Consider the following 15879-nt stretch of genomic DNA (forward strand, 5'->3'; position numbering starts at 1 on the left):
CTGCTATAAGTCAAAAAAGCTGAAGTGGTTCTAAGTAGGTTAATATAATGGGCAATGTTGGAATGATCTGCAAAGTCAGGTGATGCTTCTGGAAGTTAAAGGCCATATTACAACTCATGCCATTGAGACTGAAATAAAAAATATGCTATGAAGAACTCCTTGAATGAAAAACTGAAACAACAAGTACAGTCTACTTCACAAGTAAGTAAAGAGATACAGCAAACACAAGCATACACGCTCTACTCTGGCTACTGCATCCCATTACACTGTTTCAATCACATTCTTCATTGACAGTTCAGAAAAAACTAATCAAGATGTTAAAAGTTACTTTAGAGTTCTGATTGGTTTTTCTTCTTTCGCAATTTTTTATTTTTTATTTTTATTTTTATTTTTTTTTAAGATTCCATGTTATGTTCCTGAGTGTTATGTATAATATTCAATGGATTTATAGCATGGCATTAAGAAACAGAAAATAGTATTAAAATATTTTGTAGTTCAGAAGAAGTCTTATGACAGATCAGCATCAGCAAAGCACTCAGTTCATTACAGCTGCTTGAAGAAGAGAAATGCAATACTAGGTACAGATTAATGAAGGGAACATCAGAAGTCTTTTACTCTACAGTGAAAACTTCTTCAGCAGTCAACCTAAATTCAGTATACAGCTAGCAGGAGTATTTCTTCCAAGTACTTTGGAAGAACATGCTACCATTATTAAAAACCTTGAAACTAACCTTTAAAGCAACACAGTCCCTTGTGTCATACTCATCTTCCAGATAATCATGTGGCAAGACAAGACTAGTTACCTGCAAGAAGGACAGGATGAAAGAATGATTACTTCAGGACTATTTTTGCTATGGTAGCCTCTTTAAACTTGTGATCCCGTGAGGTTTTGCACCATTAGAATGACATTAAAAGGCAATAATTGCATCAGAAGTTTAAAAGTACCTGCTATTGTAGAGGAAAAATAAATTAAAAAAACTCGCAGTTTCAGGCAAATAAAATCAACTCCAGTTAAGAAGATATTTTTGGAGAAGTCTGTTCTATCAAGATAAACAGATAAACTCTTCCCTCTGCTGTTGCACTAAGACATCTTCTTCCCTCCACCAGCTCTTAGATATTTACTACTATATTTCCATTAAAATATTTTAATATGAATAAGACAGATATCAGGTTAACTTTATTAATGATATGCTTTTAATTGGAAAAAGATATGGCTTTAATTGGAAAACTGCGTGGATAATGGCACATCAGTGCACAAGCCTCTGAATTATTCATCTGTTGAAAGATGTGCCATAATTTTACTGAAGGATTTATAAATTTATTTTTCAATCTAGTCCAAGAGATCAGGACATGACATTTCCTGGTTAAAAGTTAACTTACGGGTTTATCGTCACTCCATTGCCAGGTTCCCAAAGAATCTGGACTCCTCTTATTCATTCCAATCCATACCCATCTGTCATTACTGTAAAGAAACAAAACAACATTTTAAGCCAACTATATGTATCAACACATCTAACAGAAAGACTAAGGAATTGCATTACTTAGTATCAAGCAAATACTTAGTATCAAGGGCCAGAAGTTCAGCACTGTACATTGTAGCAGGTAAAGCAGAAAATGGGCCTAGAGGGTAGGTCCTCTTGGCATTTCCATCTAGGAGGATGTGTCGGTTAGTTTTCTCTGTGGTCAAGGCAAGAGAAGTAAATCACGAAACTTCTTCACTCAGTGAATCACCACTTCAACAGTTGTCATTTGAAATGGAGGTCTCTTTTCCATACTTTTCTCCCAGACTATCGCAGGGGGATATTTGGCTTGCTTCTCCTCATCCACCTCCAGGTCACCCCTCTCAAGAACACTCTTTCTCAAACCACATGAAAAACTATTCACACAAAACAATGGACTTCTTTTCTCTCTTAGGTTTGTCAGGGACATAAACAAACCAAGCACAGGTACATATTTGAACTTTGCAAATTCATAGAAGGGGCACAGTCAGTTAAACTGCAAGTTCAGTTTTGTGCTGCAGCCTATACTTTTTGAAATACCATTTTTGTTCTAGATACTGCAGCTTAAGACAATTCACTCCAATCTGCTAGCCTGCCCAAGAAAAGTAAGAGTTGGTAACTGCTGAAAGCAGCAGAGAGAAAAACAACGATTTTCTAATGAAATTACAGCCAACTTGACACCTGACTGCAGTGAAGTATCAGAGAGACACACTCATTAATGTGTACTGACAGAGATAAAAAAGCACCAATGCCAGAGTAGTGGGTTTCTGTAAACACTTACCTGGCCTACTGTTACAAAAACTGATGTACCAAGTATAGAGAAGGATATTTAAAGCAATGCAGAATATTTAAAATACTAGCTTATTAAAAAAGAACTAGAGGTTTTCTTTTCTAGCATTTAAAAATAAAGGGAAGGCATATAATTACTCTTGCCAATAAGTTAGGACACTGAGCCCCCAAGAGGAATAACTTTATGAGGAAAAAGTACATCGTGACTGAAGGAACCATAGCTCAGAAACAAATCTGGACTCGAAAAGCAAAAGAGATTTCTGGCCAGCAGAGGTCAGAGTTTGGAGAAGGCTTCTAAAAAAACAGTGGTGACAAACTATCAGACTGACTCTAAGATAGAACTTGGCAAGTTTATGAACATAAGTCTGTTATGTAGAGGGATGGACCTAAACCCAGCTTAACAGCATAAGAAATTCCAGGGCAACCGAAGAAACTCTTTGTTAAGATCGTGTCACTGCCTTCTCACACATATCACCTTAAAGATGCTAAACTGTGCCTGAAACAGCTGACAGAGCAGCATAAAAAAAAAAAAAACAAAAAAAAACCTGGAACAGCCTGCAAGAAGCTGAGGATGTGTTCCCAAGACCTTAATACTGAAGTGTGAAAAAAATAAAAGTTTCAAGAGTGGCTTCACAAAAACAGGTCTTAAAGGTTGCCTTTGGGACTCAGATCTATGACAAATAAAAGCAAACCCCAGAGTACATAGGTGAGGCATGTGAAATCCAGGAAATCCAGAAAGGGCAATGGTGCTTTACTTTGTAGGGCTCTTGTTAGGAAGAAAAAGCATCAAACCACCAAATCAGATTTTTTGGTCCCCCCCCCCCCTTAAACTCCAGTATTAAATTCTAACATCAGTGTGACAGCCATACTTACCATACTGAACAGTCTTAAGACTTTCAATATCACCAAAGAGTCCTCAGTGATATCAGCCTGAACACTCCGCATCACTCCAGCTAGAAACTGAGCCATCCACCAGCTGTCAAGCAGCTAAGTGGCCTTTGGCAACTTGCCTTTAGAACTTATTTTGCCTGGATTGTTCTTGCCAATTATGAAGCAGACACTGCTTAGCCCTCCCCTCCTAGTCGTCACCTACAGGCCTAGCGCAGCCAATCATCACAGAGGAACATCTGCTAAAACGGAAGTCTGAGACACTCATTTCACAAGTATCTGCAGTAATAACCTGAGGAACTAGAGTGATTTTTCAGTCTTTGAACTCAAAGGGCTTCTACGTTACAAAGTAAATAAATAAGAATAAATAAAAAGTGTATCAGGTCAAGAATTTCTCCAGCCTATCCCTGAGTTCACAGCTATAAGTCTGTTATAACAAGGGTTTCCAGCTGACTGGGCACTTGCAGGTTAACACACATTTTGGAATTCTTTAGAAATGAACGTAATTCAGGAACTGTTCCACTGCTCTTGACAACACAGCTAAGCTTACCTAAAGACATCTGATAATCCCTCAAAATTATACTGTCACCTCATCATGGAAAAGAATGCCATTAAGCATGTAAGACAAGTAAGACAAGGCTCTGCTGCAACTAGGCTCGCAGCAAGGGACCTGCTTGTACTTCACTTATCTGTTCTCACTGTGAAACATTTCAAACCAATCCAGAAGACTGTTATCAGAATAGATTTATGTCTGCCAGAGCATCCTTTGAGCTACAATCCCAGAATGACCTCTAAAATCTAGGTTATCCTGAGTTTTAACTTAGAAAATAGATGCAAAATGTGCTTTATATGGACTTCACACTGGTTAACAATGAAAGACCCTAAATCTCCAGTAATTCCTGCGGAATACCACTGGCTTATCTCTTATACAGAATCGGAACTTCACAAAAGCCAACTTTGTGCAGGAGTCAATAAATATTGTTTAGATCAATGTGACTGTGATGCTAAGCAGTGTTTTTGCTACTATCCTATTCTAACTGCTGAAACAAAAGAACACAAGATGAAGAACCTAAGTGAACTACCCCGGTGTGCAGCTCTTCACAACTCTGGATAAAAGGTGAAGTGTAACAAACACGCACGTACACGACCTACAAGTGCTTATGCTTCTGACATCAATATGCATGAAGCCACTTGATCCCTGCTCCTCTCTCTAGCAGGCTGCTGCCACCAACTGAACCTCCATCCAGCTCATTACCCACTCTGGCAGCAGAGCAGAGGAGCAGTGCTAACACAGTTGCAACAACTTCACTTCAATGACACTGCTGTTTTGGCAAGCATGCTGAGAATACAGATCAGTCTTTTCTTGCAAACTCCCATATTGAAGGGGCTTTCTAGATTCTGTGTAGTTACAGAAGCAGAGTTGTGCATACAAAAGGAAACTGGTTTCGTTCCAGTAAGGTGTCCTCACAGTAATAATATTTCTAAATCAACCCAAGCTGTTACTCTCCTTGAGTCCTGCGCTGCTGCCAGCTATAACCTACAAAACGCCCAGAAAAACAATCCTAATAGAATGAAAGTAAGATAACAGGATTTGTTCTGCCTGTATCGTGTCCCTTGAAGTAAAAAGAGGTTATCTCATATTTCTTTCAGACAGGAAGGCTGGCAGGCAAAATTTATTTTCCTCCACAATGGCAATCGCCTGACTTGGCTGAAGCTGTCCTAGTTCTTGTTTGCCTCTAAGGTGGAATCCGAGTAAAGAACAAAATGGACTAGGCAAGCTGCCCTTTTCCTGGTGAACCAAACTGACTCTAGCTAACATTTGAAAACAAACAGTTCTCAATGACTCACTGGAGAACTGTGCAAAGTGGGAAAAAAAATGAAACCAAAAAAGCCGAGGTGTGGCTCCTTCCCTCAGCCGAAATAACCACGCTGAGTGAATACCTCAGGTCAGAGTTTGCACTGAGTAAACACAGGACAAACTGCATGCCAGCAAACCCTGCTAGCTGATCACTCCTAACATTACCCTACAATAATTTCTTCCAGGTACCTAAACTGACTGCTCTTGGTGAAATAATCTGCTTGTTTTTTTCCTCTCTCCTTTTTCAAATGAGCTTATTTTTAGACAAGCTAATCTTGCTCGTGATCTCTAAAATACTTCATTTAATCACCATCTCTGTGCAATCTAAAAGCGTAAATAATGTCATGAAGTGCTTGTAAGTTGTCCAAATAAACACTTAAAATATTTTACACAATGTCAAATTTGTTACATTTCTGTTCAAAAAGCTCTGCAGTGTTTCAGAAGAGGTTAATCCAGACAGAAATACTGTGTCGGGGATTGCACTTGACAGGTGTAAATCTCACTGCAAGCCAGTTTACTCTGGGCTCAAAATATTGCCCCATATTTATACACTGAATTCAGTGTATTACCCCTGAGAATATCAGAATTCTGGTAGAATAATACTGAAATACCAGGACCTTTTTTCTTTCAGGCTGTTGTGTTTTCTGATACATGGGAACTCTATCAGTATCATGAGTCAGGTGATTTTCTGGAATGACAGAAGTCTCCACCATTAAGCCTCTAACAAAAAAAAGCCATTAACTGTAATCCTCCGGAGATGGTCTGCAAGCTGCAAAGTACCTCCAGATGTTTGTACTCGGTATGAAAATAAGTTAATTCCTTAATCATATCCCATAGCAGATTAGGTACAACATTACAACAAAATTTGTAAATAGTTTAAGATGCATTGCTAAAAATAATCTGTGCATCAACTTTTATTCCAGGGACCTCAGCCACTTCAGTAAAGGAGTCACGGTGGCTTTAAGCAAGCTAAGCCATCTATTTATAGAGCATACGAGTTTGGTTTTGTCTTTTAGCATAAACAATGAGTAATTTTCATGACTTACGTGCTTCTAAAAAAAGCACACTGGTTTTTAAGAAAGCATCTCTTCAGTCATCAAGTTTTAAAATTTAATCACAGCATTGTATGTTGGCAGCTTCTAAAATAATTATGATTTTGTTTGTTGATGAAATCAATTTAGATCACATAACTGGCAGCACGCAAGTTTAAGCTGGCAAAAGTTCTGAAAAACCAGGCTGCCAATCAAAAAACATATTACACAATGATCTGACATCACACCAATGCCTAATAAAGCTTTGCAGTAACAGTTCCTTTGATTAAATAAAAAGCCTAAGATTCATAAATTATGTAGCATTTAATTTGTTGATAGCAGAAAACTCAGCACACCCATCTCATGCTCATGCAGTGTTAGTACAGTTATGCCAAACGGGATCTGTGCCAACCAGATTGCTGGACACCACATTATTCACGTTTTCAAAAGATAGCACTCAACTTAGTCAGGAAGCATTTCATGAATAAAGATGAGACCTATCTGAAAGGCTCAAATAACTCATCTCTGAAGAACGTATCAATTAAGAACAGAAGCAACTCATTCAGCACAGAGAAGGAAATGCTTAAAACAACACAGAGTTAGAAGAAGATGCTCCAAGTACATCTCTCTTCTTCTGCATTCCCTTGAGCACTGTGAAACATTTGCCCAAGCTGTACTCCCTTGACATTTTCCAGGAAGGCAGCGACATGACCAGCAGTTCAAATGCCACATCTAGCTGTTTTTACTGTGGGAAACACAGTCCATGTACACCATCTCACACTTGCCATTTGGGGTCAGTGGCAGCATTTACAATTTACTGCCGTGTGTGACTGAAATCAAAATTGTATCCCATGGCTGCTTTGTTACCTGATAATTTTTCTCAGGATGGAATGAAGCGCCTTGATTTCTTCCGTATGAGTGAAGCTGGGAAGATGGCCTCCAAGTGCTTCACAGAACCTTTCCGCCTCCTCCCAAGTTCTGGTTCGCAGCACTCTTTCACTGTGGAAGAACTTCACAACAAGCAAACATCAGAGTAGAACAGTGACAGCACTTTTCCAGTGATAGTATTTTTAAACCTCTGCTGTACTACTCAAACACAGACACTCCAAGTTGGAATCAATAATCAGTATCTCCAAAGGGAGAGAGCTTGATTTTAAATCTGACTACTTAATTATTTTCTCAGTTTGTTTGACAGTCAGACTTTGAAGTTTAGCTGACAAAATTTGTTTCAAATGCAGCCTATTCCATATGGCAGAACTTCTCTGTTTTTCTTTACCAGAAAGATTTTAAAAAACAACATGCAATTCATTCCAAAATAGCAAGCCAAACTGTGTGTTTTAAGTGATGGCGTTCTTCAAAACACAGGGTGAACAACAAAGCCCAGTTTTTAGTGACACAGGACCATTTGGGTGCCGCAGATGCAGACAGTTCTTTGCCTCCTTCTTTGCTACCTATATGTATCAGAATTTTACATTTGGCTTATACACCTCAGCCACTTGATCCCCTTGACTTCAGTCCAAGCCAGTTCCTGTCAGCAGGATCTCTGTGCACAGACATGTTGCACTTGGTCAACAAGAGATTTGGGGAAACTGCCAGGGCCAGCTGTCACACCCAATCGGCCAAACAGGGACAGCTATGCTGCACAACATGAGAGCCATCCATTCAGGATCCGTGCTCACAGCTCTGCTATTTAAGCTATGTTTCCCACACCTTGCTACGTGAGCTGTGTACAGAACACACTTCATTGCAGACAAAATGGGTGCAAGACAATAATGAAAAATTAACATCCAACAGGAATAACACTTTACCTTGTAGCAGGCAAGGCCAGATCCGTTATGCCACCCAGGGGGACAGGGATCAGATGGCTTTGGGAGCACTTCTGGTTCCTTGGGCAGCCCGATGTATTTTTTGCAAACAGGGAATGCTTTTGTGGTTTTACAATCCTTAGTTTCCCACTTTCCAAGAGACCTCCCACTGGACATGACCACACATCCTCCCGAGAACTCTAAGATTTAAGCCACCAGAGAAACTTTTAAAACTATTGTCTAGTTTTAAAAAAAAAAAAAAAACAAAAAAACAAGGATTTCTGAATGACTATTTTTGTTTCATCCCAGGAATCCCACAACACAGTGCTCTGATGCTTGCTGAAAATAAAACTATAGTATTTTTTTACTTATTTTGAACTGTTTCATTTACCTGGTTGCAAGGAGTTCCAGTTAGTATATGTCACAGCTTCACTTTTTTCCCCATCCACTGCAGCCCAGGAATACATTCCAGATTGGCTAATGTCTTGCAAACCAGTCCAGAAGTATTTTTCTTCAACTTTGGTGTGTTTTCTAATCAGACTATTTATAAATTCTTGCTCAAACCTGAAAATTCACATATTAATCTGAGTCAGTATTTAAAAGACACCTGAAACTACTGAGTCGATCTGAAAACCAGGCACTGTATTACTTCAGTTAGTTGAAATAGTTGCTCAGACCATCCTTTATTCAACACACAGCAGGCTCTGTGAATTCACACAATTCTAAGAAGGCTTCACACTGTAGGTTTGCCATTGTCACATCTTGGAGAACAGTTTGTCAGTTCTCTGCGGTAGCACTTTATTTTTTTGTTTGTAACTACTTCCTAGCAGACAGAGGTTTCATGACTGTACCTCCAGGATCCTACTATAAAACACACACATAAATGACAGAGATTTGCTTTACCTGTTTGTAACTGTAAGGTTGCACAGTGCTCCAAATGAAACTTCCGTTTCCAAAATCTTGTAGCAGTAGTTTCCATGCATCTCCCAACCCTGGTTACAGAACAAAGCACATGTTTACACATAACAGCTTCATTTAGGCATGATCTGCAGGAGAACAGAAATCACTAACACTGGTTGGTGCCTACAAGCTGGCACACCATATATAAAAAGAAACACAGTGCATCACACACAGGGTCCAGTATTATCAACTCTCAGATTTACAGTCCTAAGAAATAATGTAACCACAGAAATAGAATACAGCACTGTTCTAACTCGACTCTGCAGTGTCTTCTGACTGCTACGTGTATTTAGAGAGAGGAACACAAGGGAGACAGCCTTGTCCTGTTCAAAACAATAGGAGTTTTGATGCTGCTCCACCAACGCCAGGATTCAAACAGAGCAAAGATACAAGGGCGTTATTAGCGTTCCTTTATTTAAAAAAATCTTTTCTGCTGAAAACATTTGAATTTACAAAAATTACATCTTATTCAAATATTTTCCCCATAATTACACTGAAATTCCAAGGAATATTAAAGTGCTCTTTGCTACCCTACCAATGCACCACCATCAGACCAGCACAGAAAGCTGTAACTGGCAGCCTCTGAAAAGACAGAGTATGAATGCCTCCAGGATGTACAGAAAGATAAGGGGAAAACATATTTTCTGTTTCAGGCAATACATTCTACAAAACAAAAAAACTCTGAGGTTGCTCATAATGCCATCTCAAGATTGTTTAAAACAGAGAAGTCTTCAGGACTTATTTACACTGTAATATGTTACGCTTAAGAAAATAAAGAACCAACCTTACTGGAGCCAAAGAACTAAGATGAGTCAAGTAAAACATAGATAAAAGAGAAAGATTACATTTCTGCTTTCTCTGCATACCCTTATGCTGAAAATTGCTTATCCTAAATTATAGAAAGTTTATTTAGAGCAGAAACTACAAAACAAAGGGCATAGCGATAAAACACCTAGATTTTTTTTCCCCAACAAATAAAATACACTTCCTGCACCCAACCTCAATAATTTTGCCCCTAAACAGATTGGCAATGACCATTTTTCAGTCAAGACGTACAACAGGTTTTATTTTACAAACATTACAAAAACACTAAGAAGAGAAAATATGTAATTTCCTGCAAATCTTTTGAAGTGAAGGTAAAATATGTACAGACTCCCCATTACCTCATCCAGTGAGCAATTTTTGTCTGATTTTGTTTCATTTAAAATCTCTCCTTTTTTCTTGCATACATATTTCAAGTTTTCTTCACAGGATTTGACTCTCCACTGCCCCAGCTGTTCAAAGGAAAGGAAAAAGAGCATTTAAAATTCTCCAGTCTTTCCACAGTGAAGGGGCAGAGTTTTCAGACATGGGAAAGCCAGAATGCCTTGGTTACTTGCAGTACCAAGAACAGTGTGAGTGAGAGGCCCTGGATTATACTTGTAGGTGCAAGTTTTGAAGAGAAGAGAGAAAGCTGAATTGTGCACATAGGAGAATACTGGATCACATCTGAAAAGGGAAGAGGTCAGGGTGGTGTCAAATATAAACATTCTTACTTATCTCCCTTGTACTTCACATACATTAGTGTCAACTTATGGTGGGGATGAAGGGGAGGTAAGGGGAAGATTAAAAAAAAAAAAAAAAAAGGCATCACATTCTTACCTTGCCTGAATAAGACACACAGTTAGGAGTGGCATTAAAAGGAACATTTGGTTCATTCTGATCCCAATATGTAAAAACCACATCTGTGTGATCTGACCATTTGAACAAGGTCGGTACGTCTTCGTTCCTGAGACCCATCCACACTTCTTCTTTAGCATCTGTCATTTAAAATGGGGACAACACGGGGGTTTCAGAATAGCATTCAAACTGATTTGAAAGGACTGATAAAAACCTCATTTTACTAAATTCATATTCTACTTAAAATACTGATGCATTTATGCTTTTATTACAATAAGAAATGGAATTTGAGACAAACCCGAATTATTTTTTAATTTTTAAGCTGTATTCATGAACATGAGAGTACCTTTTACAGAAAAGGCAACAAACAAACAAAAAAAAACAATGAACATGCAAGAAAAGAAGCTCAACCAAAATCTATTTTAGAACGCAGACAAAAACATAAGACCACAAAGTACAGATCATGTTTATCAGTTCAGTGACCCAGCTGTCAAAAATCCAGTCCAACTATCTGTGATTCTGTCTGAATGAGAAAAGTGAACAGGTGTTAGACATTATAAATGAGACAAAAAGAAGTAGGCTAGTCCACTGGCACAGGTAGCCAGAGAGGTGGTGGATGCTCCAGCCATGGAGACTTTGAAGGTGAGGCTGGTTCAGGCCCTGGGTAACGTGATGTAGCTGTAAGTGTTCCTGTTCATTGCAAGGGAGTTGGGATAGATGGTCTTTAAAGATCCCTTACAACTCTAAGGATTCCTTGATTAATTAAGTAAAGACATTAATAAAATAGAACTAAAACAAGAACAAATAGACAAGGACTGGGCTGAGCAGTGACACTCAGCACCAGTCTGGGTACAAGTACAGCATTAACACTTTCATTTAGAGCTAGAGATTCTCACAGTCATACTCTGGATCACAGAAAGCAGTTTGTAATTTAGGGTGCACAGCACTTGGTACTTGACTTCCCCAGCTCACCATTATGAAGCTTTGTAACAATGAGTTCCACATCTGCCAATGAGTGTATGCTGATGAGGTTACTTTTATTTGTTTTGCACAACTGATCTGCTGTACTCCAAGATGCCTGGTTGTGTATCAGCATGTAGCAAAAGCCATTGTGGGGAAGCCAACCCACATCACAGCGAGTATCCAAGTGTCTCCAAAACTCTAAAAGCGAAGTGAAACTGAATTAGAGGCTTTTATTTAACACTGATCAGAGTACTGTGTTGGTATTTTCTTTATGTTTAAAATTTAGCAGTACCTTGAAAGCAGACACAAGGCAGCTATCGGAATACATTCCCAGATAAACAACACATCTTCTCCCAGCTAACATTTTAAGAAAGGCTCACAATTTAGTTGAGCAAATAAGCTTGACTGAACAGCATTATGGGGATTAGTAGCATGCTGGGGCCATAAGGTGGGCAAAAGGAGAAAGTAGTTAGTGGGAGTAAAAGTAAAAAGATAACTCATACTTTGCTTGCTGTAAGCAAAAGGTTTAGAAGTAACTGTAAGCAAGATTTCAAAAACAATTAAAAGCAAAAAAAAGTTACTTCACTGCAGGACAGCAGCTTCAACAAAAAGTTGTTTTGTTCTGGCAGGGATTTGCACTTTTCTAGGGCATATATATATGCACAGCTGTACCATGCAAAAGATCAATTCTGAGTAACTCACATAGAAACGGCTGCTTAGTTTCAAGTATTTTCTTCTGCAAATTAAGCTATTTGAGAATTCAAATTGTTTTTATGCATGCTGAAAAAGTTATATGCTAAAAGCTCTTCTGTTCCAAAACAAAATCGTGGGTGTGTATGTGCAGGGGAGAGAACTCTTCTGTTTTTCCCATTGTGTTACTACGTGCTCTTACAAGATAAAAGTAACAGATCCAATAAAGATTACACACCGGGCAAGTCAGCGGCTCTTGTACTCTTGATTTCCACAGCTGGGCTTGGTTTCAAAATATAGCAAGGCCATTTAATGACTTCTACTTGAATTAAACAGCTTGATCCAAGCCCCAGGTAAGTCCCATTTTATGTTCATAAACACCAACAGTGAGAGAAATGGGTTTAAAGCAGCAAATGAAAGGTTTGTCCTTTCCAGACTTTCAGCTGCATGGGAGAGAAGGCATAAGCCACGGATGTCTGAAAAAAACCATGGTGCAAAGGGCGGGACTGTGCTGGGAAATGCTCTGTGTATTAGTGAGAAAGCTGTGTAAAATGAAAGCTGTTTGTGGTGTCATCTTGACACTGAAGACAGAGTCTGATTCTGGTCTGCTAAAAGACCCAAAGCTGCTGCGAAGAGTTTTGGCAGAGATGCTTCAGAAGGTTTGGGGAGGAAGAAAACAATTGTGTAAGTGAGCACTGCCCTCACATTAGCATACAAAAACAAACACAAAAGCTGTCCTACCTGTGAGGTTTGAAACCTCCTTGAATGACTTCTTGCAAACATATGGAAGTGGGTTCCCACAGTGGTAACTCTGCCACTGACTGGAGGCAGCATTCATTGCCACACAGCTAGTCCCATCCAGAGGGGACAAATCCTGCATATCTATAGACAGAAAGAAAGAGAAACAGAAGAGCACAAGTTATCAAACAGCCAAGCAGTGACTGCATCTTTTTTTCTTTTGCTTTTCAGTACAGTAATATGCTTTGCATATTGAAGCATCCTATTTGAAGAACATTTTTTGCTTTGAATGAAGGCACCTCTTCTCCACAGGTCCAGATAATTTTTTTTTTTTTTTTTTTTTTTTTTGTAAGAAAGTTACAGAATCGAGGTATTGGGCTTCTATGCCAGTGTTCAACCATACAACCAGGAAAAAAGTTCTATTTACAATACAACAAACCCTTGGCCGAGAACTTTCCCAGACTAGAAATATCTCAAGGGAGAATTCTTTCTGCAGCCCTCAGTTTCCTTTGGCAGCCCCTTTCCAGACCAACTCCAAACATAGCTCTGCAGTTTCTCAATATAACCCTTACCTTAACAGACAAGGCTCCAGATTAAACATTCTGCAGTCCTCAGCTTCCCTTCAAGATCCCTTCCAACAGGGCCTTTGACTTTCTATGAAGCATAATGCAAATCTGACCTGGGCCCCATTTCCCTGCACTGATTTTGTTCAGTCTCATGCGGGAAAGACCTTAATTCTTCATGGGAGGGTACAGAGACCGGGCCAAGGTCTCAATTTTTGTGTTCCTGACTGTTACACCTCAAGGAGTCTCACATATCAATATCTACATCATACTCATGAGAATATTACTAGGTTATGCTGAAAATTCCCACCAAGTCTCTCATCGATTCTCCCAAGGAACTTGGGAGTAATTAAAAAAGGTTCTCAAAAATTTTACACTTCTTTCATCTTCACCTTACAACATATTTAAGCAATCTTTAAGTCTAAAAACACGTTAGACTTCTGAGTGACATTGGTTCTTACACAAACATCAATAATGTTATTCCTTGAGGGAAGGCAATGTTATTCTGCCAATGAGAGGAGAAATTTTAGTAGCAAAGGAGTCTATAGCTGCCCTAACTGAAACAGATCTCAAAGATACTACATAAGTTTTATCTTTTTAGAGGCTTATCCTAATTTTTCATAAATATAGCAGGAGTGCAGAAAGATTTGTGCTCTCTAGGAGGAAAGGACGTTCTGAACTTTTAAGAGAAATGGAGCAATGACAGTTTTGTTTAAGTCCACTGAAGAAGATAAGAGTGAAAAACAGAAAAGAGAAGAGAAAAATAAAATGCTGGTTTCTGTTCTAAATATTTTCAGTACCACCAGAAACATCATTACCTTGATGCCAGTTGACAAAGTTCAAAGGTTTGTGATCTGACCACTGCCAGCCTCTAGAAACATCCAGCTGATTTAAGCCAATCCAGAAGATCTCAGCGATGTCATCCTTAGCTGCATATATATTTTTATATGGTTATTAATTTTTTTTTTTTAAAGAAAACAATTTGAATAAAATATTCATCTTTTATTGTTCTCCTTTAAAATAAAAACGTCATCTGAAAGTGCCTCTAGGTATTTGACATGTGATTTTATATCACAAGCACACTGATAGCCCCTCCAGGCCAACCCTGAACATCAGCGAAGATGTCTCCTAAAATCATTCCAGCGCAGTACTAACACACCGGTGCAATGGATGTGCACACACCCCAGTAACTGCCACTCTGGCTCATATCTGAGATTTTGGGGACGTTACTCAGTATATGAAGAACAGCTGACCAATGAAACCGCACAGATAAACTAAAAACGAACAACACTTGCAAAGTGAGTTGCTAATCTCGCTTTAGTACACAGATTATACAACACCGCATTCAATGGTGAATAAGTTGTAACCAAGAATTTTAAAGGCAGAAATTAAAATGCTGTCTTCACTGATGTTATTTATCAATATTACCTGATAAAAATATGCAAATAATTACATCTACCTTGTATGTACTTTAATTCCGACACATCTTGGATGCTAAGTAAGTCTCCACCTTGCCTCTGACATGAAATATAAGCTTCCTTCCAAGAAAGAGCAGACTGGGTATTGAACTGGTAGCAATGTTGAGAGCCTGCACTGTGTTCCCAGATATCACGACAACCATCCTCTGTGCAAAGAAAGCAGAACGTACTTCTAACTACAAGTATACTGAAACACCATAAATATTTCAAACCAAAAAAACACTCTATGGATTTTTACACTGAAATCACATATATTGCAGAGTAAACGTGTGCTGATTGCTCTGTCAATGCTGCGATAGAAAATTGACCTGTTTTTATCCAGCTTAATAGTGATGTTGTTGCACTGAGGCGGAACTGTACGCACATGAAGTCACAGAATGTTTTTAGGATGGCTATTTAAAAACCCTGCATACCTGGCTGTAAGCAGATTCCCCATTTTCCATCACGAGTATAATCTTCAGACGTGGCGCACCATTTCCCACCTGTGTGTGTCCCATCCCGAATGCAGTCATGATGCCAGGTCATGTTGTACAGAAAGGGGAACTCACAGGGCTTCCCATAGGAGTTCCCATCTTTGGTATAAACCTCTAGAAGGTAAAAAGGTAGAGAATAAGATACAAAAGATACCAAGTAGAATTAATTGCCTGTACTGACACAGTTAATTCAAAAGCATGCAAATCACACTAGTGGCTTTAAAACGCGGTAACTTGTCGTTACAGATAATACACAGCAATGCCAGAACTGAAAGAAACAAGAGAAAATATTTTTCCGTACTTTTTTCTTCTGTGTGCTGCGTAACGTATCAGAAATGTGCTTCCCCCTTTCTGATAAGTTAGAGACAAATACATTCAAATCTTGTTGAAATCCAGGTCGTTTGCACAAAGCGCTAAGGAATAAGGCTCACAGAATTTATGAGTAGGAGGAAAAATAACTCAAACTGGAGCCCCGACCCAAAGCC

At 38.9% G+C, this 15879-nt stretch overlaps 1 protein-coding gene across 2 annotated transcripts in view; it reads right to left on the reverse strand.

Annotated features, from left to right (window-relative positions):
- LY75 (lymphocyte antigen 75) overlaps window positions 1–15879 on the reverse strand; it is a 43616-nt gene that overhangs the window by 23995 nt on the left and 3742 nt on the right. For both annotated transcript variants that reach the window (XM_042874955.1, XM_042874954.1), the window contains exons 3-15: window positions 15335–15508; window positions 14903–15067; window positions 14262–14372; window positions 12884–13024; window positions 11462–11650; window positions 10472–10629; window positions 9994–10104; window positions 8774–8862; window positions 8262–8434; window positions 7874–8070; window positions 6933–7075; window positions 1381–1462; window positions 732–803 (exon numbers count right to left, since the gene is read on the reverse strand). In XM_042874955.1, coding sequence (XP_042730889.1) covers window positions 732–803; window positions 1381–1462; window positions 6933–7075; window positions 7874–8070; window positions 8262–8434; window positions 8774–8862; window positions 9994–10104; window positions 10472–10629; window positions 11462–11650; window positions 12884–13024; window positions 14262–14372; window positions 14903–15067; window positions 15335–15508 — 1805 coding nt within the window. The remainder of the gene's footprint in view (window positions 1–731; window positions 804–1380; window positions 1463–6932; window positions 7076–7873; window positions 8071–8261; window positions 8435–8773; window positions 8863–9993; window positions 10105–10471; window positions 10630–11461; window positions 11651–12883; window positions 13025–14261; window positions 14373–14902; window positions 15068–15334; window positions 15509–15879) is intronic.

The sequence above is a fragment of the Lagopus leucura genome, unplaced genomic scaffold (assembly GCF_019238085.1).
Source record: "Lagopus leucura isolate 7727_CA_CO unplaced genomic scaffold, USGS_WTPT01 Super-Scaffold_100012, whole genome shotgun sequence".
Taxonomy (NCBI): Eukaryota; Metazoa; Chordata; class Aves; order Galliformes; family Phasianidae; genus Lagopus; species Lagopus leucura.